The sequence below is a fragment of the Coenobita brevimanus genome, chromosome 78, assembly GCF_032717465.1.
Source record: "Coenobita brevimanus isolate Jiangsu-jjx chromosome 78, ASM3271746v2, whole genome shotgun sequence".
Taxonomy (NCBI): Eukaryota; Metazoa; Arthropoda; class Malacostraca; order Decapoda; family Coenobitidae; genus Coenobita; species Coenobita brevimanus.
In genome coordinates, this window is record NC_137031.1 from 7263812 (window position 1) to 7291603 (window position 27792).

The 27792-nt window shown below is 41.5% G+C and overlaps 1 protein-coding gene across 1 annotated transcript; it reads right to left on the bottom strand.

Annotated features, from left to right (window-relative positions):
- Window positions 1–407: 407 nt before the first annotated feature.
- LOC145408686 (organic cation transporter protein-like) lies at window positions 408–27792 on the bottom strand. The gene is made up of 13 exons (XM_080279362.1): window positions 27783–27792; window positions 27120–27434; window positions 24576–24714; window positions 19026–19137; window positions 9241–9344; window positions 8846–9000; window positions 6505–6673; window positions 4697–4844; window positions 4458–4555; window positions 3720–3979; window positions 3006–3190; window positions 626–774; window positions 408–498 (listed from the first exon to the last, which is right to left on the bottom strand). The coding sequence occupies exons 1-13, from the start codon at window positions 27790–27792 to the stop codon at window positions 408–410; spliced, it is 1935 nt and encodes a 644-aa protein (XP_080135488.1).

The window sequence follows — 27792 nt, forward strand, 5'->3', positions numbered from 1 at the left end:
GTCACACATGTGCTCCCTCACACCACACCACCACCTCCAAATCGCCAACAGAGAGTAGGTACGTGCTTTTTATCTGTGTGCTTTTTTTTTTTTTGTCATTTCTATTTGATTTGAAATGAAAAAAAAAAAATTATTTGGGGGAAAACCGATTATCCTAAAAATAGCCCCGTTCTGGGATGAGCATAGGTCTACCCATGCCCGGTGTCTAGGGGTTAAGGAGCGATTTCTTTTTTAAAAAAGGGGAGACTCAGATTTAGCCTTCATTTATGCCTTCAGTATAAAATATAAATAAAAAGTCATCAGACTGAAGACGTTAAGGGCAGATAGAGAGAGAGAGAGAGAGAGAGAGAGAGAGAGGGAGAGGGAGAGAAAGAGAGAGAGAGATGGAGAGAGAAGCTCCTCCTGCCCTACGCCCACAACTTGGCCAATTTGGATTCCTCGTCCTCCATCACCTCCTCCCCTTCCTCCTCCAGTTTCTCCGTTCCACAGTTCTCCAGCCTGCAAATACATAAATAAATAAACCAATAAATACATCAATAGATATGTCACTTTCATCTCTATAATCTTTTTTTTCTTTTCATTTCCATTTTCTTTCTTTTTTCTTCTTTTTTTTTTTTTGGCTTACCTTATGAGCTCCGAGGATTTATTTTCGAGATCAGCGATGGTGTCTGGCAGTTTCCTGTTTAGGGTCTCCGGGAGTGGCAATGTGGCCAGCCCAGCAACCAGGGCACCCAGACCGAAAACCAGAGAGGGAGCAGAGGGGTTGATTGGGCCCTGGGGAGAGAGGGGAGAGATCTGTTGAGCCTTTGTCACTATTCGTTGTGGTATCAGAGGCTTCGTAGCACTGTTGACTAAGTAATTTGTCTTGTCTATAATTATTGGTATTTTACCTTACTTAGAGAGTTTGAGTAACATCATCATCCTCATAAAAATTATAAAAGCAGATGTTGTTGTGTTATGTGCAAAATGAATCCCTGTATCAGAAGTGTTACCAAAGAACCCAAAACCACTTTCAATATGAACCTTAGGTTCAAGTACTCCGTAGTGTGTAACTGGAAGTGTTGTCAATTTGGGAGGGAAATCCCAATTTCTAGCACACTGAAACATCATTTAGTGTATTTTACACATATGTGAAACTGCGGCTAGCATGTTATCTTGCCCAATTTTTAAAACTAATACCTGCGTTTCAGTGGGCTGAATGCTCAACAAAACAAAACTGCCGTACTGCACGCCGTTTTCTTGCTACATAATTAAGGGAAAAATGCAATAAGTTCGTATCTACAGCCTATGTTCATTCATTTGATCTCGTGGCATTTTAATAATTTTGTTGGTTATTTCCTTGATCTTAATGGCATAATTAATAGATGGCTCATCATATTTTCCAGTACATTTCTTCATGGCTAATACCATACTGTTGTGATGATTTCTTGTCATAGCTTTTACATTAACCTGCCACATGCCAGTTATTTTTAGCCCTAAGGGGTCACCTCCATGCCGACCATTTTTTGACCTTGTTTTGGGGGCTAAAATGATAGATTTTGATGTGGAAACGATGAATTGCACCATTAAAATACTCACCGAAGCTCGGAAATGGGTTTATTGAGTCCTGCATACTCATATATAGGTATTCCCACTCTCTCACGCTCGCCACGTAGGTGAGAAAAAGCCGTTTTCTATGTAAGGTAGACTCAGGTATTTATGCTGCTAAGGTATAGCAATGTTCAGTACACTTTTCTCATTACTTATTACTTTAACATGTCACAATTTGCATGTCTCTCTCACTGTGAATGTATTGTCTTACACTTACTTGAAGCTTGGTACACCTGACTTCACTGTGTACAGTCCTGGCACTTACAAGAAGGTATTTACAACTTGACTTTAGTATGTACGGTACTTACACTTACAAGAAAATTTTTACAACTTGATTTCACTATGTATAGTCCCTACACTTACATGAATATATTAACAACATGCCTTCACTATGTACAGCACAGGGTGAGGCACAGGCAGAGCGAGCATGAGGAGGGAAGCGGGTGGGTGTATGGCCTTTACGCCTGGGGCATGATAGAGGAACAGTTAACATACATGCCTGCCAATTTTTACCCGCAAATCTAGAAAATTACCGTCACAGTGAATGTTTTAATTTTAAGCCGTTTTAAAATGGTACTGGTACTGACCACGGAGTTTTGTCAGTCCATTTTAAAACAGCACTGGCACGCGGAAGGTTAATGGTTGAGAGATGGCCAATCTCTGCCAGGTTAATGTAATGGCGCAGTATAATGGGCTAATAAAAACTTAGTGCTACAATAGGGTGTGATGCAGGATCATCATAGTAAATGAGAGTAAAAGACAGGCCGTATAAAAAACTTGGCTTTAGTCACAGACTTTCAATAAAAATAGGATACTATCATAGAGCAGAAAACGACAGAATATTAAAAGAGAATGGATTTTAAACACTGGTACTAAGGAGAGAATAATAAATTCGTAAATGGGAAGGCTGTAGATGTAGGAAAGCACATGAGGCAGGTCAGAGATATAACACTGCAGTATAGTTCTTTGGAAATGGACGTGTTTAGTTGAGTTTGCCATCAACTCGTTCTTTAAATGCTAATGGTGGTTGTCACTGTATGAAAGTGTGTCAGAAAATCGTAAGGTGGTAACCTTGGATACGATGGAAGCTAAACAGAATCATAGCACTTTGATTTCTGTATTATCTAGTGTACAATGCTTTGAGACTTTCCTTTAAGCATTATGGACATTGCTATGAATTACTCATTATACACGACATGAAACTATAGAAGTTATACTATATATGGAGAGAGAGAGAGAGAGAGAGAGAGAGAGAGGAGAATCAGGTGTACTAACCCATACAGCATATTCACAGCTTCTGTGTCAGTGATAGTTACAAAGCGTATCGAAGCATTGTGTGTTGATAATTATTTTAGTGTGTGTACGTGCGTGAGGTATTTGTGAATGAGCCAAGATGTGCATGGAAGTATACCAACCAGCAGCTCTGTGATGAAAGGTGAGATAATGGAGCCGGTGCGGGAGAAGATGGTGCAGTACCCGAGGCCCTGAAGGCGCACCTCAGTGGGGTAGAGCTCCACGCAGTACAGGTACAGGATCACGTAGGCTGCGGTGATGCACATACGCCCCATTAGTGCCAACACCAGCACCAGTACTTTCATATCTGCCAGGGAATAGATTGGGTGAATAGGAACGTTTGTTATCTGTCTGTCTGTCTGTCTGTCTGTTTATCTGTTTACCTGTCTGTCTGTCTGTAAAGGGTTACAAAGGATAACAAACAGCAACAGACCTATTGGTTCTTTCGTAAGTGTTTGTTTCAGAGAAGACTATGACTGTGACAGCTAATTCTGTGAGCTAAAGATCAATCATTTCCTGTGGCACTACACGGGATGCATAGGGCCTCAATGAACTCTCTCCACCAATATTTGTCTCTTGCCATCTCCTTCAGGTCCCACCAACACTCCTCTCCTGCTTCTTTTTTCATTGTCCTCAACCAGGTATAAGGATAATAATGAAAGAAGGCTCTGCCCTTGCCCATCAAACCCTCCAGCCAACTGAAGTCGACAGGAAAAACTGAGAAGGACCCCATGCAGTTTAGAAAAATTGCCACGACAGAAGCTAAAAATCTATATGCCACCAAGCTAAAGAGGTTAACAAATGCTTGATCCCCTCTCACCCTTTCCCAACCATACCTGAAGGAATAAATGCCACAGCCACAATGACCACTCCACTTATAAAGTAGAAGACGATGCTGGGCCATTTCCTCCCACAACGGGCCACGATGGGCACCGAGACCACATAGGCAGGCACCTCAGCCACACCCGAGAGAATCATGTAGAGGAAGGGGTTGGCGCTGAAGTTGACTGCATTGAGGGCAATCCCGTAGAAGATGAGGGAGTCCAGGAAGAACTTGAGGCACAAGATGCAAGTGATGGTGCGTAGTTTGTGTGTTCTGTGGAGACAAGGAAGGAGTTTCTTGAATTATAGATCCTAGAGAATGACATTTTCACTCTGTGACACTGATATAACAGACTGGCTGTACTGCCTGGTTCTACAAATGTCCTTCAAGTTCAACCTTATTCCTCTGAACGGAAGGTGGTGGACTGCTGGAGGAGGTCAGTGTCAGGCTGCAGTTCACTGGGTGAACATTTGAGATGAACCTGGGGCTACTACTATTATTACTACTGCTGCTGCTGCTGTTACTACTGCTACTACTACTACTACTACTACTACTACTACTACTACTACTTTTGCTGCTGCTGCTGCTGCTTGAATTATGACACATTACACAAAGTTTTTGCGTTCTCTGCAGTTAATAGAAGAAATTTTGTCCCTGACTGTACAGCAAGAAATATTCAGAAGTACAAATAATGCACAAGTATTTGCTCATGTTTCATTTGCTTTTCTTGTTTCTCACTCCTGAAACTTACCTGAAGAGGATGAGCAGATGCAGAAGGAAGTGCGTCACCTTCTCCCTGTATGCTCTCTTCACCTTCTGTTTCTCCATCCCGGATTTTCCGATGTTGGCCTGCCAGGAAAGAAATTTATATCTATTTTACTGTGTTTTCGAATGGGGATCAAAAGGGAATTTAATAACGTTTAGGTACTCTTCCATGCATATACTTTACTGTGCGTGTGTGTATTTTATTAATATACCCCTGGCAATCACCTCTTGTCTAATGGCATGCATAAGTGAGTGTAGCTCCTCCTGGGTTGGAAGGGTGACATGGTTCCAGCGAGCCGCCTTGTCCAGCGTCTTCCTCGCCTTCTCAAATCTCCCTCGCACGATGAGCCAACGGGGAGACTCATCCAGAATCCTGTGTGTGGCAAGAAAAGGTAAGTGATAGACCTTTTTTCCCTTTAATTACGAGGAGGAAGGGGGAGACTGAGGCTGTGATGGAGGGATCGAGTGGAGAGATGTATGAGAGAGGGGTGGTGTGTGTTGGGGGAAAGTCATCCAATCGTCGAAAGACAAGATACATGCAGGAGAATTGTTTATTGCAAAAAGGGTCAAATGACATTTTTTATTTTTTTCACTATGAGAGGAGGAAGGGAGTAGGGGAGATCAAAAATGAGATGGAGTGATGGGATGGAGAGATTAACTACTGTATATGAGAGAGATGGGGTGTGTGAGTCGCAGGAAGGGGGACCTATTGCCAGAGGACAGAGTGGATGAGGTGGAGAAATATATGATGTATGGTGCAATCAGAGATGTAGGATATAACCAGGGTTTTCAACTACCTAGTTATACAAACGTGTTTCAGTTACTTCACTATCCCCCGAAATGATGATGGTGGACTGCAGAAAAAGAACTTAAGACTGCAGTCCACCGGTTCACATTCAGCTTTGCCTGGGGTTGCAGCTACTACTACTACTACTACTACCACCACTACTACTACTACTACTGTCTACAACACAAGAAAATACTTATGAAATCAGTGAATGGCAGGTCAAATTTATCAAGGAATGTAGAGTACTGAACTAGGCAGAAAATTCTAGGGAGGAAGAACCTACTCAACTGCAAAGATATTTCCTGGCTAACTGGCACTGCTGTGGAAAACCACAGGAACTAAGTGTTGGTCAAAAGCTAAACCACAATTGAATCTAAAATAAAATTATGTCAAAGCTAAAGAAATGTCAAAGCTCAACTATAACTGATTGTGCAATAAAATTATTCCTCCCTGTATTCTTACCAAAACTAAACTATAACTGCCCATAATTTAGCTATACCTTTTTTTTAAATAACAGAACAGAGGTAGGAAAAATAAATGAATTAAAAAAAAAATCCATACACAAGATAAATGGCATCCTTCATTCATAAAATATCTGTAACAGTTGGACTTGAACAGCTGCAAGTTGAAGGTTGGGGGGAAACAACTCCGGGGAAGCGAGTTCCAGAGAGATTCAGTTCGGGGAATAAAAGAATTCTGATAGGCAGAAGTTCTGCTATATGGCTGTGTGACATACTAAAACAAAATGGATGCCAGAGCTAAACCGAAATTGAGTCTAAAATCAAATAGAAACTAAATACATGTCAAAGGCTAAAATTTAACTAAATCTGAAATATATTTACGCCCACCTAGGCAATATACGAGTATGCCAAGAGCTAAAACCTAACTAGTTCTGAAATATGTATGCTCAGCTAAAACTAAATAGGTGCCACGAGTATGCCAAGAGCTAAAACCTAACTAGTTCTGAAATATGTATGCTCAGCTAAAACAAAATACGTGCCAAACGCTAAACCAAGGCCGAATCTAAAGCATATTTATACCCAGACTAAATACGTTGCCAAAAGCTTAACCGAATCAAGAAAAAAAAATAAGGAAAAAAACTAAAAGCGTGTCAAAAGCTAATTGTTAATTGCATCTTGGACTAAATCGAGTATTGGACGATGAGAAGACGAGGAACTAAATACATGGCGAAGCCTAAACCCTAGAGGAAAACTTGACCCAAAAAAGAAAGATAAAAAAAACTTACAAGAGAATGGGAACGATGAGAAGGCCGGGTATGTTGACTGCCAGTTGGAGCCATCGCCAGGCCCTGATGAGGTAGGCCACTCCGCCCCAAATCATAGTGCCGATCGCCCACGGGAAAGACGCCAGCACGCCCACGATAGATCGGTACTTGGGTTCGCATACCTCAAGCGCTGTATAAAAGTACGAGGGGTTTCGATGCAGCCAGGAGCAAATATGCTGCTACACTCCTCTGCCAGCATTGTCTCCTGCCTTCCATATCTTTCATTCCTCCCCAAACAACAGAGAACATCTTTCCTTCTTCCATTCTTTCTCTGTTTCAATTTGCTCTCACTTCAAAATAATTCATGTAACACCTTCCCTTGCCTCACACGTCAGAGAAGTGTCAACGAACTTTTGCTCATGGCTGTACGTATTGCTAAAATTGAGTGCGTGGAAGTGTAGATAACCCCTGTCATTATTATTATTATTATTATTATTAATTATATCAATTTTTTCCCATAATTTGTAAAGCACATAATGATGATGGAATATGTCTCACCTTTTTGGATCTGCAATTTGGGATCTGTAGGCTACTTGGACTTGCACATACCTCTAGTGCTATACAGAGCACTAGTTTTCAAGAATCACATTACTATAATTTTATTAGTTGAAAAGAACATAATGATCTGAGCAAGGCTGTTAATTCAGTGTAAGTAATTTACAAGCGTGAACTGTTTAGCAACTTGACTCTGATGATCTTGTGTATTTTTTTTATTAAAATGTTCAACTTCAGATAGACTCCTCGTTGTGTAGACGTTATTGGATTCTACTTGTTCTTACCTAATTGTTCTTACCTAATTGTATCTTTACAGGAATGAGTCAAGCTCGTACTGTCCCGTGTCTTAAATCATATTTATCGTACATATCCTTAAATTTGTGAATTGTTTTGGCACACACTATTTCATTCGGTAGTGCATTCCATTGATCAATTGCTCTGTTTGGGAAACTGAGTTTCCTTACGTCTTTATCACCTCTCTGCTTATGCAGTTTTTTGCAGTGTGCTCTTGCTGATGCTTCTCCATATGTTAAGTAATCATTTATGTCTATTTTCTCCTTCCCTGATATGCACTTATATAGCATTATCATGTCACCTCTTTTCCTTCTCTCCTGTAGTGTTGGTAGATTCAGTTTATTTAGTCATTCTTCGTAGCTTAGGTCCCTTAAGCTTGGTATCCATCTTGTAGCGGCCCTTTGAACTTTTTCAATCTTGTCTATGTGCTTTTTGAGATGAGGACTCCAGACTACTGATGCATATTCCAGGGTTGGTCTAATGAATGATGTTATTATCCTTCTTAGCATGTCTTCGTTTATGTATGTGAATGCTATTCTCATATTTGCAAGCAGTGTATACATGTTCCGTACCTTCTCGCTGATGTGGTCAGCCGCAGATAGTCTGTTATTGATAATCACACCTAGGTCTTTCTCTCTTTCTGATGTGTATAGGGTTTTATTTCCTAACTTATAATCCCAATCAGGTCTTTTTCCACTTTTACCAAACTTGATTACATGACACTTGTCCACAATGAATTCCATTTGCCATGTACTACTCCATTCATGAAGTTTATTTAATTCTTCTTGTAGCTCTTTACAAGAGTCTGTGTTAGTAATTCTCCTTTGTATTTTTACATCATCTGCAAACATATTCAGATAGCTCTCATTTCCAGTGTTACTGTTTATATCATTTATATACACTAAAAACATGATTGGTGCCAGCACTGAACCCTGTGGTACTCCACTAGTCACTTCTTTCCATGATGAGTAGTTTCCTCTTAGTACTGTTCTCATTTCTCTTTTTATGAGAAAGTCTTGCATCCAACAAAACAGTTTGCCTCGAATTCCTCCTTGATGGTACAGTTTCCATAAAAGTCTTTGGTGTGGTACTGTGTCAAAAGCTTTCTTGAAATCTAAATAGATACTGTCCACCCATCCTTCCCTTTCCTGTATTGTGTTTGTTACTCTGTCATAGAAGCTCAACAGATTAGTAACACATGATTTTCCTTTTCTGAAACCAAACTTCTTTCTGTTATCATACTGTGTTCTTCTAGATGATTTAACCAAGCTTTTCTTATAAGCTTTTCTAATACCTTGCTTACAACACTGGTCAGTGTGTGTGTGTGTGTGTGTGTGTGTGTGTGTGTGTGTGTGTGTTTCAGTTCCAAAAGTCTCCTCCAAGTCTAGTAAATTTGTCTGGAGATAGAATTAAAAAAAATCAAATACGTCAAATCAGTGAAGGGGTTATGATGACAATATACTGGTTCTAGGATTTCTAACAGATAAATAACGTAATGGAGATACGGACTAACCGAGGCTATAGCCAGTCTGAAGGATGGAAGGATGGAAAAAACCGAGGATGAAACGGAAGGTGAGGATGGCCGGGAGGGAGGTGAGCCAACAGCTGGATATGGCAATGAAGAAATATGTCAGTACCCCCAGGCTTAGCGTTGTTTTCCGCCCGAACCTGTGTGTAAAGAAGACGAATAGGATTTTTTTTCCTCCATAGCCACAAGGAGGAGATAAAGAGAAAAAATGAAGAAGATCTGCATTCTTACCTGTCTGAAACAACGTGTGCATGGGCGTACTGGATCACCACTTTTTATTTTTATTTTTTTTTGCAATATTTAAGTCTGCCAATGAAAACACAGAAACACTGCTGGACGCATGTAAATAAGTAAAGCTTCACGTGGAACTGTGAGCTAACCTGTCTGACGTGAGGCCGTTGATGGGCGCCCCGACAAAGGTGCCAAACATGTAGAGGCTGTGGTAGGTGGGTCGGATGTACTCCCTGGAGCACACCAGATCGAACTGACGGTAGAGGGGGACATAAATCACCTATAATATTAGTAGCTGCAACCTGCAACCTCAGGTCAGCATTATTCCTGTCTACCTTGGGTCATTTATTCATATCCTTCTCCCTCTGTCACACCCACGCTCACACTAACATAAGATACCGCCAGTTGAGTCTTTATGGAGTGCCACTTATGGACCACTCTGTATGTACATTTTTACCCTCCATCTGATGAAGTCAGAGGAGGCTATTGTTATCACTGAGATCAACAACGATAGGTGGCATGGAAATTTCGTTTCCAGGCCAGAACTCAGAAGTATTCACCTTAGTCATAGAATTTCATATATTTATGTGTCATTTTTGATAGGTAGAATGCTGGGTCTTAAGTAGTTTTTTTTTTCTTTTACGAAAAAGTAAAAAAAAAAAAAAAATCTTGGAGATTTCACTGTGACTTGTGCAAGAAACCTGAAAGGCCCAACGAATTTTTACCCTCCACTTGACGAAGGAGGGTACTGTTATCACTGGGTTAACAAAAATAGATGGTGTAGAGATTTTGATTCTGGGCCAGAACTTAGAAAGTATTTGCTACAGAGTCATGAAATTTCACATATTTATTTGTCTTATAGTGAACTTGTGCCTTTTAATAGATATTTTTTATGTTAGGAAGAAGGAACCAAAGGTAGGAGCCAACAAAACGGTTCCTTCCAAGAAAAAAAAAAAAAAAGCAAAAGAGCCAAATTCAAGATCCGTTCATTTCAAGATGCCTGGGCACATTGCATTTGAAACACTGGAGATCATACGAAGTAGGAAATACAGACAGAGGGAGACAGTTCCAGAGTTGATGTGTTGCATAAATGAAGGTCTGGGAGTAATGGTTAACTCTTGCATTAGAGAGCTGGACAGGAAAGGGATGAGTGTTTGTTGCTAGACGGGTGCTACGCGCCCGTCATAGAGGTAGAGGGATGCAAGCAGAGAGTTCAGAGGAGCTGTGACCATTGAAGTAGCGACAGAAAAGAGATAAAGAGGCAACAGTGCGATGAAGAGACAGAGGTTGGAGGGAGCCAGTAAGAGGAGAGTTAGTGAGACGAAAAGCCTTTAACTCCACCCTATTGAGCTGAGCTGTATGTGGGGAGCCTCTCCACACATGAGAGTTGACTCTACACAGGGGCGAATAAAACCCACATAAAAAGTCAACAACTGTGCAGGGGTAAAGAAGATATGGCATCAGCTTAGCACAGCTAATCTCTTGGAAGCAGATTTTACAAGAGATACAGTATGATATTTCCAAGATAAATCTCGAGTGAATGAAACATCAAGCATGTTGAAGGATGATGCAGGATTGAGCTAGATAGTATTAAACACTAGTGGGTACTCCTTTGGAAGAATTTGCCTGGTTGATATGTGTAAAACTGAGTCTGTGATGCATTAAAAACAAGAATAATTTTACCCCAGTCAGAGATATAAGCCAAGCAAGACATTAGGTGTACAACAGCCTCATCCCTTGTTTGTTGAAGTAACTGCTAAGATGGACACTGCGGGAACTGAATGGAAAGGTTAAGAGTGGAATCACCAACGTACGAGTGAATAGGGTTAGATCTACAGCTTAGAAGATCATTGCTTAATAAAAGGAAGAGAGTCGGTGATAGGCCAGAGCTCTGAGGAACACCAGTGTTGATAAATCTAGGAAAAGAACGATGGCCGTCTACAACAGCGGCTATAGAACGACCAGAAAGATGAAGGCACAGATAGAAGGATAGAAACCGTAAGAGGGCAGTTTGGAAATTAAAGATTTATGCCAGACTCGATCGAAAGTCTTTGAGATGTGAAGTGCAATGGCAAGCTTTCGCCAAAGTCCTGAAAGGAGGATGACCAGGAGACTGAAAGGTAGGTGAGAAGATCACCAGTGGAGCGCCCCTGATGGACCCAGTACTGACAGTCAGAAAGAACGTTGTGATAGGAAAGATGCTTTAAAATTTTTCTGTTAAGAATAGACTTGAAAACTTTTCACAGGATGATAAGTCACTTGGACGATAGTTAGAGGGTTGGGAATGGTCACCCTTCTTTGGGACTGGCTGAATGAGGCAAACTTCCAGCAAGAGGGATTGGTACAAGTTGATAGACAAAGGCGAAAGAGTTTAACTAGGGAGGATGTAAACACAGAAGCACAATTCTTGAGGACAACAGAAGGGACTCCATCAGGCCCATATGACTTGTTAGCACTGAGGCCAGTGACGGCAGAAAATACATCAGCTGAAGAAATTTTAATGTCAGCCATGAGGAAGTCAGAGGGGGGAAGTGATGGGGGAACAGCACTGGAATCATCTACGGTGGAATTGCAGGAGAAAGTCTGAGCAAAATGATCTGCTTTATCAATAAAAGAAATAGCTACATAGCCATCACAGTAGACGAAAGAAGGGGAGGATGATGAGGTAAAGTTGTTAGAAAGGTTTTTGGCAAGGTGCCAGAAGGAGCGGGAAGAATTCAAGTTGGAGAGTTGAGAGCATTTAGTATGGATGAAATTATTTTTAGCAGAGCAAAGAACAGACTTAGAAGATTCTGGGCAGAAACATAAGAAAGATGTGATTCAAGGGTGGGTTGGCTTGTGTACCTTTTATAGGCCCTCTCTTTGTTGCGGACAGCATTAGAACAAACGTGATTAAACCAAGGCTTTCTTACATTAGTCAGAGGCTATGAGAGAGGAATGTATGCTTCCATGCCCAAGAGAATAACGTCCGTAATGAGCAAGGCACACTCAGATGGCTCCCGGCCACAGAAGCAATAATCCTAGGGAAAATCAAAGAAGTACTGCCTGAGGGCCTCCCAATCCTCAGCTCCAAAGCACCACAGTTAACGTTTCTTTGGAGGGTCCACAGGCTGTACCAGAGCGATAGGACATGTTAAGGTAATAAGCTTGTAATTAGAGGAGCCCAACAGAGAGAAAAGATTAACAGTGAAATCAGAAGGATCAGTTGGAAGGAAGAGGTCAAGTATGTTGGAGCTCTCTCCAAGGTGGTCAGGGATATGGGTAGGGTGTTGTACAAGCTGCTCTAGGTCATTAACGATAGAAAATATGTAGGCTTGTTCACCAGGTGAATCAGTGAATGGAAAGGAGAGCCAAAGGTGGCGGTGAACATTGAAATTTCCTCAAATGGAGATTTCAGAGAAAGAACTAAGGATAGAATGCTGCGTCTTAAGTATTTTTTTTTTTTTATGAAAAAAAAAAAAAAAATTTAATTCTGAGAAATTTCAATGTGGCCTGTGCAAGGAATCTGAAGGGCCCAATGATTTTTCCATTAAAATTTTGCAACTATTAAACCTAGGAGGCAGAAATTATACATGATAAGTGATTATATAAATACCCAAATATGTATGAAGTTTCATGACTGTACCTATTACGTAACCATAAAAAATGGCTGCCTAATGAAAAAAAGCACGAGTCATGATTTCTTCATATCTTCTCATAACTTTATTAATATGGATAAACTTCTGAAATTTTTAAGTTATAATTCCTATTTGTTATACCGAAGTGGCGGGAGGTAAGGGTAGTTATGCGCTTAGTTAGGTGTGCATGGAGATGGGCGGGGGGGGGGGTATGTGCTTCGTCAGGTGGAATGTTGCAACAGCATAGTGCTGCGCATATATATATATATATATATATATATATATATATATATATATATATATATATCCGTGGTAAGTGGGGGCGCCCATCATCCACCCACTTGGTGTAGTTATACCCTGTTTTGGGAGGTAGCTCCACATTGAGTGGCAAGCCAAATGATTTCCTGTAAACCAGAAAAGCATTTACAACGTAGGGTGGTAACTTATAAGCAACTAACACGTGTTCCAAACGCGACAACAAATGGGTTGGCGAAGGGTTAGTGCCCCTCACCGTAAAACAACTAACTAAAATTACGAACATGAAGCCTCAGACAAGGACTGACCAAAAGACGACAACTAAGGACCGAACAAAGGACTTGGTACGGATAGCTACATGGAATGTAAGGGGTGTGAATGATGAGGTGAAAGAGAAAGAGATTGTACAGGTGCAAAAGTGGATGTATCTTGATTAACTGAGACTAAATGGGGAGGTGAGAGTGTGAGAGAATGGGAGTAAGGAGGTGGTATATTGTATGTGCAGGAGTAGGTGAGAATGAGAAGGCAAAGGAAGGAGTGTGTATTGTTGTGAGTAACAGATGGAAGAAAAATATAAGAGAGTATGGATCAGTTGGCTCAAGGATTGTGTGGGTAAGAGTGAAAGTTGGACTACAAATGTGCGAAAGTGGATGTACCTGGATTAACTGAGACTAAATGGAGAGGTGAAGAGTGTGAGAGAATGGGAGAATGGATGTGGTATACTGTATGTGCAGGAGTAGGTGAGAATGAGAGGGCAAAGGAAGGAGTGTGTATTGTTGTGAGTAACAGATGGAAGAAAAATATAAGAGAGTATGGATCAGTTGGCTCTAGGATTGTGTGGGTAAGAGTGAAAGTTGAACTACAAATGTGGGCAATTGTGTGCGTGTATGCGCCAATGCAAGATCGTGTAAGCAGAGTGAGAGAAGAGTTCTGGACAAATGTGGAAGCATGCTTGGAAAAGTTTGAAAGGAATGAAAGAGTGTTTTTGATTGCAGATATGAATGGAAACCTAGGGAATGTGAAGGTAGATGGAATAGTTGGTGAGTGGGGTGTGCCTGCAGAGATGGATGAGATTGGAAGTGCTTTAGTGGACATTTGTGCCGGGGGGTGGGGGGAGTTGGTGATAGCTAATACCCTCTTCGGGCACAAAATGATCCACAGGTATACATGGTGAGTGAATAGAAGGGTGGATGATGAACTGAATGAATAGAAGGCAATAATTGACTATGTGTGTGTAGGTGAAAGGATGAGAAGGTGTGTTCATGGATGCAAGAGTATATAGAGGTCGGGGGAGTGGACTTTCAGACCACCACTTGCTGGTGGTCAGAATCAAAGTCCAAACAAAATGGAGAAATAGAAGGGAAGGACAGGAGAAAGTATTTCTTACAAGGAGGGTAGAAAAGTTACAAGATGATGGAATAAGGGCAGAATATAAGAAGGAAATGAAGGGGCAATTAGATAAATATAGATTGGAGCAGATGGGGGACGTGGAAGGTGTGTGTTAGATATTCACAGAAGAAATCTGTACAGCATGTGAGGTGGTGTGTGAGGTGAAGAGAAGACGAAAGGGGATGCAGGGAACAGCATGGTGGACTGAAGAGGTGAGAAAGGCTGTGGCACAGAATATGAAAGTATACAGTGAGTGGATGAGAAACAGAGGCGTTGAAGAAGTTGAGAGACGGAAGAGAGAGTTATATGTAGAAAGGAAGGGAGAGGTGAAGAGTTTAGTGAGAGTAAGAAGAGAGTGGATGAGGAATTTGGAAGGAATTTGAGTGTAAAATGGAGGGAATGTAAGATGTTTTGGAAAGAGGTAAAGAGTTAGACAGGGTGAACTGACACCTCTGCTGTCCAGACTTTTACGTGGTCAAAAGGGGCAGAAATTAAATCACTAGTGATGACCACTGTGTGCTGGAATGGTGGGGAACTCAGATTGACGGAGACTCTCTCCCACGACCGGTCTCTTCGGTTGCGTTTATTACTTTTCAGGTGGTCAAGTTAAGAGTGTTAGCATGCCAAAATGATGGGGTCAGTCTCCAACTCGGCTAACCCAAGCCCAACTTTCGCGATTTCCCCCAAATGCTTCTAAGGTTACACATTAACAAGCTACTATGTAAGCTCTATACCACTAGTTCTCAAGGATTATATAAACAGTAAAGTTCGAGTGGAAGTATGTATTAACAAACCTCCCCAAAAGGGCAGAAATCTTCCCATCTACAAGCCTTGCAGAATAATCCTGAATCAGTTGGTATGTTACTCAACATCATATGGCCCTAATATCAAAATCCAAAAAACTTAGCTCCTTTGTCCCAAGTTCAGTGCAATGTGGCACTCCATAATAGTCCTTCTCAGCCCATAGTTCACTGGTCCAGTCTTCTAATATTCTTGTCTTCCACACAGGACCTTAACCTCCACACCGGGACTCTGACTCACTCACTGAGACTGACCCCCACACTTAGACCCGCTAGAAATTAATATGTATAATGAATAACTACTCTCCCTAATGCAAGTAATCCACATAAGCAAGAAATTCTCATAATAAAGAAACATGAGTTACAACACTCGACATTTCAGTTAGAAACGGAATAACACATGGCACTGCAGACACATAGGTCTGCTCAAAATAATACTTATTGTAGGGATAATATAGAAATACTATAACAAATAAGCATGAATAACTCTAACCATGAAAAACATCACTGCATCGAAATCATTGTGCCTCACAAAGTAACTACGTGAACATTAACTCACAACACAGCCCTAAAAAGTACTGAATTGCAAATCATCCCAACACGTATTAATAAACAATTTACAGTTCCAGGGCACCTGATATTTTGCCCACAAAAATCACACATTCATCTGAGGCTCAGACAGAACTCTGCAGCTAGTATTTTCGTATTCCAGTTACACACTAAATAATAATGTAAAGTACAGTACACAAATATATGGGAAATACCTCACTATCCAGCTCAAGAGATACAAGGAAGGTGAGTGGGAACACAGGCTCGCTTCTCCAAAGGCTAGTGGCGTCACCTCGCGTGATTGTTATACACTTCTGAATTCCTTGGGGGGGGAGGAGGATAACGACAGTTCCGACCATCTCCCACGTTTCACGGCCGGTGAGCGAGTGATCAGTGAAACACGTCTGTCTTGCGTGGTGGGAAGGGGGAGGGGGGGGGATGAGGGCTTACTCAATATAAAATTTTCGTTATTAGAGACTCGTGATAGACTCAGTGTGATGCCTTTCCCCCGACAATCGCCTACCCGAAAAAAATTACATTCCGTAGTTACAATAATTATTTTACAACAATCTCTACACTTGCATCGAAAAAAAAGAAGAATCATCGTGCCTTAAATCCCTTTGCGCATGCGTACCTTATGCTGGATTACGTGACAAGAGGCACATATTCACTCGAGTTTTTATATTATAAAGAGACTTAATACTAGTAAATTACAGTAGGAAAAAAAATGACTTAGCAACTAGGTAACTTAATCTACGTTCTGATCACGTTCGCATGGAAACAGCTATACCTCGGCCCTCCTCTCTCACTTAACCGAACTTTTGGTCGTAAAATAAACTACATACAACTCATTATCACTTCTGGGCACTACAAGGATGCCAAAGAAGTTAACTGTGGAGTGAAGGATAAAAATGGTAGATTACTAGAGGAGAAGGGAGACAAAGTGGGCAGATGGAGAGAACACTTCAATAATTGTTGTATAGAGAATGAAAGTAATGCAAGTATTTGCGGCTGTGGAATGGCTGGGAGAAGGAGGGATGTGAGAAGAGAGAAAGAAATCAGTAGGATGGAAGTTGTGGAAGCAATGAAGAAAGTTAAAATGGGGAAAGCCCCAGGAACTGATGGACTGTGTGGTGAAATGCTGAAGCATGGGGGAGAGATAGTAGTAGAATGGATGTGAAAGATGTGCAGATTGGCCTGGGAGGAAGGTAGAGTCCCGGAGGATTGGAAGTCAGGTATAATTGTTCCCCTGTACAATGGAAAGGAGGAAAAAAGAAGTGTGTGGTAATCATAGGGGCATTTGCCTTCTTAGTGTAAAAGGAAACGCGTATGGTACGATACTTACTGACAGAGTTAGGGAAATAACAGAGGAATTAGTTGGAGAACAACAGGGAGGTTTAGGAAGGGAAGAGGTTGTGTAGAGCAGATATTCATTTTAAGATCTTTAGTGGAAAAGTTTCTAGAGAAGGTAACGGAGTTGTGTGCAGCCTTCATGGATCTGGAGAAAGCATATGATAGGGTGGATAGACAAGGATTGTGGAAAGTATTAAGAATATATGGAGTAGATGGAAAGCTGTTCAATGCTGTGAAGAGTATGTATGAGGGTGCAAAGCTGCAGTGCATATAGATGGTGAACTGAGTGATTTTTTATATTTGAAGGCTGGATTCAAACAAGGATGTGTCATGTCTCCATGGTTGTTCAATCTACAGTATATGGATGGGGTTATAAAAGAGATAAAGGCAGGGCAGTGGAAGGTGGACTGCTCCTAGTGAGAGAGGGCAGTGTTTGGAAACTCCCTGTGCTGTTGTTTGCAGATGATACTGTGTTGTTAACTGAAGAAGAAGGGGAACTGCAAGGCTTGGTGGATGAATTTGGGAGAGTGTGTAAGAAACGGAATCTAAAGGTGAATGTAGGAAAGAGTAAAGTTATGGTCTTCGAGAGAAGTGAAGCTAGTGAATGTACAGTGAGATTGGATGATGAGGAAATGGAGAATGTGAGTAAGTTTCAGTACTTAGGTAGTGTGATGGGTAAGGATGGAAGTTTAGAGGGTGAAGTCCTTAAAAGGGTGCAGCAGGGAAGAAAGGTTGTTGGTTCCTTGAAAGCAGTAATAAGAAACAGGGAAGTGAGCATGGAAGTAAAAAAGCTACTACCTGACGGTATTGTGATACCAACTCTAACGTATGGAAGTGAAGCTTGGACCTTGCTAGAGGGACAGAAGTCAAGAGTAAGGGCAGTGAAAATGAGTTATTTGAGTGGAGCATGTGGAGTCACATGTAGAGACAGACTGACAAATGAGGAAGTGAAGCAGCGATGTGGTGTGGATGTGGATGTGATAGGAAGCGTTAGAGGAAACACATTAATGTGGTTTGGCCATGTGGAGAGGATGGAGAGTGAGAGACTGATGAGGAGAGTGTATCTGAGGTGGAGGGGGGGAGAGGGAGGGGAAGGCCAAGGATGAGATGGAGGGATGGAGTGGAGAGGTATATGAAAGTGGGGGGTATAAGCTGGGAGCACGGCAGTGAAATGGCGGGGGATAGAGCGACATGGAGGCGATTTGTTTGTGTCCACCCCTTACGGGATCAAGGCGTCAGGCAATATATACATATATATATATATATATAGAGAGAGAGAGAGAGAGAGAGAGAGAGAGAGAATCTATATCTATATCTATCTATCTATCTATATCTATCTATCTATCTATCTATCTATCTATATATATGTGTATATATATATATATATATATATATATATATATATATATATATATATATATATATATATATATATATGAACATGCAGCACTGTTACTACATAAATTCAGAGACATTTCCAAGAAAAGTATCTGGAAGTAGCTAATAGTGAAACATTATGCGTTATCCTTTACAGCAGTATGCATCTGTCATATTAATATTTATTATGTATATCAGGTACAAAAGATCGCCGAAGATTTCACCTCTGCTGCTGCTAACTTACCTTTGTTGGCTAATATTCCTTAAGTTGAGGAAGGATTGGTATGTTTTTCTGCCCATAGGTGATTCTCTAGTACGATGAATCAAGGGAACCAAGGAGAAAGTAATGGGCACTCCTCATGTATAAAGCAGACATAGTGGAACCGTAGAACAGTGAATGAACTTTGTCCTTGACTGTACTACAGTAACAAGTTGCAAATGAAATAAGTTTTGTCAAGGTCTGTCATATATGTATACGCCTGCATTAGTACAAGGAAGAAAACTCTCGGCTACTGAATCACAAAAACTATATGCAGTATACACGGAGATTATCCTGGACCTGTTTCATGTGTTATGCAGAAGAGTGTGTAGTACCTGGGAGGTGAGGGTGAGGGTGTAGGTGGAGTTGTCATATAGCCAGTCACTGCAGGCCTTCTCCTCAAACCCGCCTCCTTCAGTGTCATTCGTGTAGTAGCGGCAGTTGTTTCTGAAATGGCAGAGTTGCATTTAGGCTATCTGTACTGCCATAAGCTTTAGCAGAATTTAACAAGAAGTATTTATCAAGGTATTTACGAGATGCAGAGGGTGCGTGTTTGTCTGGTGGAGGAAGGAGAAAAAGTGGGATTGGTAATAAATTGTGGAAAGACTGAAATTATTAATATGAACGTGGAGAACCAAATCGATTGTGTAATTGGGAATAATGTGGTGAAGAATGTAGAAAACTTTAAATATCTGGGAACAATTGTATCATCTAATGGATCATTAAACAATGGAATTGAGCAGAGGATTAGACAGGCTTGGCGAGCTGTTGGAATGTTGAAATCTGTTTGGAATAATAATAATATGCTTTCGGTACATACTAAAGTGATAATTTACAAGGCCATGGTTAGACCAATTTTAATTTACGGGCATGAGTCATGGTACAGTACAATTGCAACAGATCAGAAAGTATTAGGATTTGAGAATAAAATACTGAGAAGGATTCTTGGGGTAAAGTGGCAAAGACAGAGTTACAAATGCAAGAGTAAGAGATATTACGAGAGTGGAACCAGTTAATGAATATTTGAGACTGTCTCGCTGGAAGTGGCTGGGGCACATATACAGAAAAGAAGGTAGTTTAATACAGGATGTGCCAGAGTGGACTGCTAGAGGAAGAAGAGGTAGAGGTAGGCCGAGGGAAATCTGGTTGAGGACAATGAAAAAAGAAGCAGGAGAGGACTGTTGGTGCGACCTGAAGGAGATGGCAAGAGACAAATATTGGTGGAGAGAGTTCATTGAGGCCCTATGCATCCCGTGGGGTGCCACAGGAAGTGATTGATTGATTGATTGATTGATTGATTTATCAAGGTGAACCAAAGGGCTATACAACCTTCATTCACCATGGAAGAAGTTAGATAGTCCCTAAATAAGCCAACTACAACCTTTAGTGTTTCGGCAGCGACAGGAGATAGGTGAAGGGTTCACAGAGGACTGTCACTTATTTGATCCCTTAAATACGACGACTTTTTTCTTTTTCTTTTTGGTTGCTCTTCTTTTTCTGAGACATACCATCAACACTCAAGCTATTATTGAAGAATTCTGGATGTTGTGAAGTACTCTCATGTTTGTATACATTACGAGAAATAGCCATAAATCCCCTTCTTGCCCAAATCCTTTAATGGGAGAAACAGACGAAAGGGGGGCATTAGAAAAAAATATATTCCAATTACTACAGTGACGCTTCATTAAGGTAATTCTAAGCTTCATGTCGATTATATTCAGCTGTGGAGTGGCTTATGAAAACATACAACCACCACTAATCCCACCAAGACTAATGTGTTCTCTGAAGCGATACAGAATTTCCTAGTAGCTGCAGATATTCAAAAAAAGTCATCGGCATGAAGGAATCAGAAGTTGAAAACAAAGGAAATGTTATTCGATTTTGAGAGGAACAAGAAAGTGGAATGTTAGAGACAGAGAAAAGAAACTGGGGGGGGGGGGAGGCGGAGGAATGTTTGGAACAGCATGTCAGGGAAATATATACCAAGAAAATACGTTGATGACAGAGAATGATATAATGACATAAGCGGAAGAGAAAGAAGAGGATGTATAAAAGAAGGAAAACAAGATGCAGGAAAAATGGACAGAGATATCGTACACTGTACATGTACGATAAGCTTCAAGGGGAGAGAGAGAGAGAGAGAGAGAGAGAGAGAGAGGAAGCAATATGGTTATCAAAGGTATAAAAGAAAATCTAAAAAAAAAAAAAAAATTAGGGAACTGAGAGGACAGCCTTAAGAGATAAAGAGGTGTATGTGGGAACAAGGAGGTAGACTTTTTAAAGCCTTATACAACCCGATCTGTATTAATAATTCACACGTTTGCACTCGCCTTCACAAAACAGAAAACATACAAGAATTTTTATTGTTGGCAGGTCAACGGTGAATGAGTTACTGTAATGTACATACATCGAAGTTGAAATGATGTAAGTGATGTATGTATGTATATATGTATATTACCTAGGGATCTGTTAGCTGAATGGTTATATGGAATCATAAAGTAGGTAAACAGATTTTTAGAAAAGGACTTAATCGAGATTCAGCTGTATAATGTGTAGCTTTAGGTTAGTCTTTGGGATTTTCATACTATAGTCAAGTGACACACGAAGCTGGCCGCCATTACACACCTTCAAATTATGAAACTATTTAATGAGCCAGCTTACTAGAGCATCATTTTTTACGAATGGTACGACTATATTTTCATGATAAGTTCGTTTACAATATTTATTAAAGCATCCCTGACTTTGCCAGCGACTTCATCAACTCTTCCTATCTGCATATACAGTATAACTATCCTTCATGTTAGACCCTGTGACCGGAGAGGAGTGGAGGTGTGGGTGGGGTGGAGTGAGGGTCAGGGTTGGGTTCAGTTGGGGTAGGGTGGAATGGGAATCGGGTAAGGCGGAGTGGGGATGGGGGTGGGGATGGAGTTGGGATAGGTATAGGGTGAAGTGGGGATGGGGTGGGGATGGAGTTGGGGTAGGTGTAGGGTGAAGTGGGGATGGGGGTGGGGAAGGAGTTGGGGAAGGTGTAGGGTGAAGTTGGGATGGGGTAGAGTAGAATGGAATTTGAGGTGGTGTGGAGTGGGGGATGGGGATGCAGTGGGAGTGGGTGATGGGATGGCAGTGGGAGTTGGGAAGGGGGTGCAGTGGAAGCGGGGAAGGGGGAAGAGGTGTTGAATAAAGCCGAGGCAGAGGTCAAATAAGGTAACGTTAGGACCCCGTAACCCATATCGGGGAGGAGTTAACCCTTTGAATCCAGGAACATCTTGCTTAGTTCTTCTTACTATTTCCACCCAACCTTACGGGAGACTTTTCGACTGGAAGCGTTAGATACAGCCTTCATTAGCCCCTTCACTGCTAGATGTCTCCCCTTCATTAAAGATTATTATCTAGTGGTAGGAATAATGATGGAAATAATACAACCTCGAAGTGAAAGGGTTAATCTAAGTATCTCTGTCTTATCTCTTACATCACTAGGTTAAAATATGCATTTCTCTGTCTGTCCCTACCTCTATTATCCTATCGTCATATCAGTAAGCTAAAATTCTCATTCCTTTGTCTATCCGTCCTATTATTAACCTACTTGTGTCTTATCTGTGAGGAATCTATGGAGAAATACCCTTCCATTGTCTGTCTCTCCCTTTTTACCGCATCTGTGTCTTATCTGTCACATATGTAGGTTCAAATACTTATTCCGTTTCTTTGCCTCGGTGTTTGCAGTTGGCTGTAGTTGAGGTGTGTATCTTCTGTCTATCTATCTTCTTTTTTATACAAGAAAGAAGGAACCAAAGGCCAGGATCCTGCAAACCATCTCTTCCAAGAAAAAAACAAAAAAATTACAAAAGAGAGCGAAATTCAAGATCCGTTCATTTCGAGATGCCTGGACACACTGCGTTTGAAAGACTGGAGATCATAGGAAGTAGGAAATAGAAACAAAGAGAGACAGTTCCAGAGTTGACCTGTTGCATAAATGAAGGATTGGGAGTAACGGTTAACTCATGCATTAGAGCTGGACAGAAAAGGGATGAGAGTTTGTTGCTAGACTGGTGCTACGCACCCATCGTAGAGGTGGAGGGATGCAAGCAGACAGTTCAGAGGAGCAGTGACCATTGAAGTAGCGATAGAAAAGAGATAAAGATGAAACCGTGCGGTGAAGAGACATAGGTTGAAGGGAACCAGTAAGAGGAGGAGAGTTGATGAGACGAAGCCTTTGACTCCACCCTATTGAGAAGAGCTGCATGTGGGAAGCCTCCCCACACATGAGATTTGTACTCTAAACATTGGCGAATAAAACCCATGTATAAAATCAACAATTGTGCAGGGGTAAAGAAGGTACGGAGTCGGCTCAGCACACCTAATCTGTTGGAAGCAGATTTTACAAGAGACGTAATATGATCTTTCCAAGCTAAGTCCCGAGTGAATGAAACCCAAAGCATGTTCAAGGATGATGCACGATTGAGCTGGATATTATTAAACATTAGAGGGTGCTCCTGTGGAAGCTTGTGCCGGGTTGATAGGTGTTAAAACTGAGTTTTTGATGCATTAAAAACAACCAAATTATTTTTACCCCAGTCAGAGATACGAGCCAAGTCAGACATTAGGTGTGCCATAGCCTCATCCCTTGTTTGTTGAAGTAATGAGAAGGACGTTGTGGGAACCGAATGGAAAGATGAAGGGTGGAATCATCAGAGTACGAGTGGATGGGGTTGTACAGCTTAGTACGTCATTGATGAATAAAAGGAAGAGAGTTGGTGATAGGACTGAGCCCTGAGGAACACCACTATTGTTAGGTCTAGGAGAAGAACGCTGGCCGTCTACAACAGACCAGAAAGAAAGCTATAGATGACGGCACAATTAGAAGGATAGAAACCATGAGGGCAGTTTGAAAATTAATTTATGCCAGACTCGATCGAAACCCTTTGAGATGTCAAGTGAAATGGCAAGCTTTCGCCAAAGTCCCGAAAGGAGGATGACCAGTAGTCTGAGACGTAGGTGAGAAGGTCGCCAGTGGAGCGTCCATAACGGAACCCATACTGACGATCAGAAAGAAGGTTGTGATAGGAAAGATGCTTTAAAATTATTCTGTTAAGCATTCATTAGAAAACTTCTGAGACACAGGATGTTAAAGCAACTGGACAATAGTTAGAGGGTTGGGAACGGTCACCCTTCTTTGGGACTGGCTGAATGAGAGCAAATTTCCAGCAAGAAGGAGAGGTACAAATTGACAGACAAAGGCGAAAAAGTTTACCTAGGCAGCGTGTAAGCACTGAAGAACAGTTCTTGAGGACAACAGGAGGGACTCCATCAGGCCCATATGTCTTGTTAGCAATGAGGCCAGTGATGGAAGAAAATACATCAGCTGAAGAAATTTTAATGTCAGCCATGAGGATGTCCGAGGGGAGAAGTGATGGAGGAACAGCACCGGAATCGTCTAATATATCTATTGATCTATCTATCTATCTATCTATCTATATATATATATATATATATATATATATATTATATATATATATATATATATATATAGTTATCGGTCTGTCTATCCGTTTATCTATTTATCTATCTCTTGCACGAACATAGGTACACGGTGGTAATATTGGTGCTAGTGGTGTTGAAAGTGGTTCTGGTGACCGAGTATCCTCATTCTTATCTCATATTTGTCTGTCTACCTGTCGACCTACCTACTGCTTAACTATCTACTTGTCTATCTACTCATACCCGGAAAATTCAGTGTATGTATGTGTGTAATGGTGGTAATGTTTATGCCAGAAAGGTTGACGGTGGAAAAGGTGAGTGTGTCCCCTTATTTTCCTTATCTATCAGTCAATCTATCCTTCTATCTATCTACCTATCTGTCTTATCTACTCATGCCTGGGAGTACATACACGGTGGTGGTATTGCTGTCGATGGGGTTAAAGGTGGTAGAGGTGAGTGTGTATTCATTATCGGGCGGTACGCAGGTGTGGTTGAGGGCAGGGGCTACGAAGGGCATGGACAGGACATTGGAGACGAGGATCATGTGCCCTGGGAGTAAAGACCATGGATAATATGTAAATGATTAGGGAATGCATGGAGAAATAAGGTAAAAAAAAAAAAGTAAATAACGATATGATAAGTAGGTACAGTACAGTTAAGAGCAAGTGCTAGGAATGTCATTTGTTTGTTCCTTTGGAGTAGGCGTAACATATATATATATATATATATATATATATATATATATATATATATATATATATATATACAGAGAGAGAGAGAGAGAGAGAGAGAGAGAAATATTAACCCCTTCGCCCACATTGAGACGTTCGTCACCATATGTGTATGGCTGCAACTATACTCATTGACGCATTTGCCATCATTTAAGCATAAAAACATTCATCAGAGAAAAAGCTTTAGGCCAATCTGTGTCATTTTTCGAGGCGTCATAGTTTCCATGTCGCTCGTCAAAAGGAAGGAGTCAGCAACTGTGGGACCTCAGATGCGTGGCAGCCTGGACAGGTTGATTAGTTCCACACTGGCTGTCGAGGGAGAAGGTGAGCAAGCAGCGGGCCCTTTAAATCATACTGTATTTACCCCCACCCTGGGTGCGCATCATATTCCATTATACCAATAGTGTTTGTGTTTAGTTTTTGGACACTCTTTTGATTAGAGTTGGTGTTTGCAATAGGGAATTAGGTTTTTGTGAATCATTTCTGGCCGTTATCAGCCATTGGCCCAACAAAGATTGTGCTAGGCCTGCCCTGTTATTTGCCATGTCCCAACAACTACACTGCCTCTACCCTGCACCAAATGTGAGTATTCAACCATTGAACAATAGTGACAGTGAATATAGTGTGCAACAGCTAGTGAACAAGGACATGGTGAAATGTTTAGCAGGGGGAGGCGGGAAACTGTCTTAAGACACGGCATTGTCTTGAACGGAATATTTGCCAAGGTATTGATGAAGTCCTTGTTATATGCTGATATATGGTGGATAGTGTTATTGTGCAATAGATAGGAGTATAGCGCAACGAGTGTACGTGATATAATATTGGCTAGGGCATGAGTTACGTACGCCTTACAGCCACGGCATGCTGTTGTCAGGATGGGATGAATAGAGGAGGTTTATAGGGATATTTGAATTTATCATATTGTTATATTTATTCCATATGCTTTTTGTGTGAAATAAAGCATGAGTGTTATAGTGATATGTTTATCATATGCTTGTGTCGATGAATGTAAACACTACACCACGTGCTCGTCAGAAGATATCGTCTGTGATACTTAGGTATTGCAAATGTGACATACAGAACACATTCATGTACTATTATGGTGAAATATACCGTATTTCTCATAAAATGATGGATTTGGTTATGAGTATTGTGAAATAAAAGTGTACACACTGCAGCATCATCTAGTAAGGGAAAGATCATCTGCTACACCCTAGTGCACAGGTAAGGGCCACATAATTGACCTACAGAGGAGATGCATGTACTTGTAATGGTGAATTATACTGTGTATCTCGTGTATTGATCATTTTGGTTATGTTTTATATGAAAATGACGTGAAAGACTGAACCACGTGCTGGTAAGAAAGAGTGCGTGTCATACACCTGAGTTAGCACAAATGTAACGAAATGCAACGTGAGACACATAATTTTAGATGATGTAATATACTGTGTATCTCATAAAATGATAGATTTGGTTATGTGTAATGTGAAAAGAAAGTGAAAGTGAACCACGTGATCATCAGAAAATCGTCTGCTACACCTTACCGCCCAGGTAGGGGCCATGTAATTGACCTACGGAAGACGTGCATGTACTTGAAGTGGTAGTGGTGAAATATACTGTGTATCTCATATATTGATAAATTTGGTTATGTTTTATGTGAAAAGACAATGAAAGACTGACCCACATGCTCATAAGAAAGAGTGTGTGTCATACACCAGAGTTAGCACAAAGGTAATGAAATGCAATGCGAGATAAGGAACGCATGGATTTACATTTTATTGGTGAAATATACTGTGTATCTCATAAAGTGATAGATTTGGTTATGTGTAATGTGAAAAGGAAATGAAAGACTGAATCACGTGCTCGTGGCCCCTACCTGTACTCTAAGTCAGATGTAGGAGACAATGTTTTTCAAGGACATACACACATATCATGAATCCTAAAGTTGTGCCAATGTTGAGCAAAGTTCTTGGTTGGCAGTGAATAAAATATCTTGACTCCTTTATTTCAGCTCACACCCCTAGCACAGCATAGGACTACCTAGCCTAAGGTACCAGTCCCTTTGACACCAATTCATTCTCCATTTGGCTTGCAATGACATCAGTCTTGCAGAGATGAAATGCGGGTTGCCACTAGACCAGTGGAGGAAGCTCGTCAACGAGATTGAGTGGGAGAGCGACATCGAAAGCAAAAGTTCTGGGGTGGAGGAAGTTGAGCTGACACCAGCAAGTGGAGCTGCCCCGCTGCCTTTGATGATGGGAGACGACACCACCAACATCAGCTGATCCCACTGGAGAACACTCCCCACCTCTAGGACCCAATCTCCAGGCCCCTCTGCCCCCTTTGGCGAGCCAGTGTTACCGGAAGCCAGGCCATCATTCATTGTGATGGTCCCTCCACCCGTGTCTGCCATGCAGGATGCTAAGGTGACATCCTCGCTGGCCAGGCCGAGGAGACTGGTGTCCCCAGAGCCCTCCGTCTTGTCCCCGTCCTCATCTGAGGCACCCCCTCCTAGATAATGGCGCTGTGGTCCACTGCCTGGACAGGGGGACGTCCAAGGGGTCAGAGGGCAGGCTAAAGGGTGTCAGCAGGCCAACCCACTGTCACTGCCACTGAAGAGGATCCTGGGTGGAGCAGTGGCCTGTTTACATCGAACCACGGGCCGTTCACTGGCTACCCAGGGATCAAGGTGGATATTCCAACAACTCCCCTGCAGTTCTTCCAGCTCTTTTTCGTGCGGGAGTTGTTGTCATATCTCACCGTGGAAACCAACCAGTACGCCACATTCCTGGGGACTCAGCTGGATGCCTGGTTCTCTTGCAATGAAGAGGAGATAGCCAGGTTCCTGGAGTTATACCTTTTCATGGGGGTCGTGCACATGCCGACCATCAGGCAT

Bases quoted from the DNA above. Each gene is read 5' to 3' on its own strand.
- LOC145408686 (XM_080279362.1), bottom strand. The intron at 4,845-6,504 runs GTAAGTTTTTTT...TGCCACACACAG, and splicing joins CTCATCGTTCCCATTCTCTT to GATTCTGGATGAGTCTCCCC. The intron at 3,191-3,719 runs GTATGGTTGGGA...ATTCCCTGGCAG, and splicing joins TGTGGCATTTATTCCTTCAG to ATATGAAAGTACTGGTGCTG.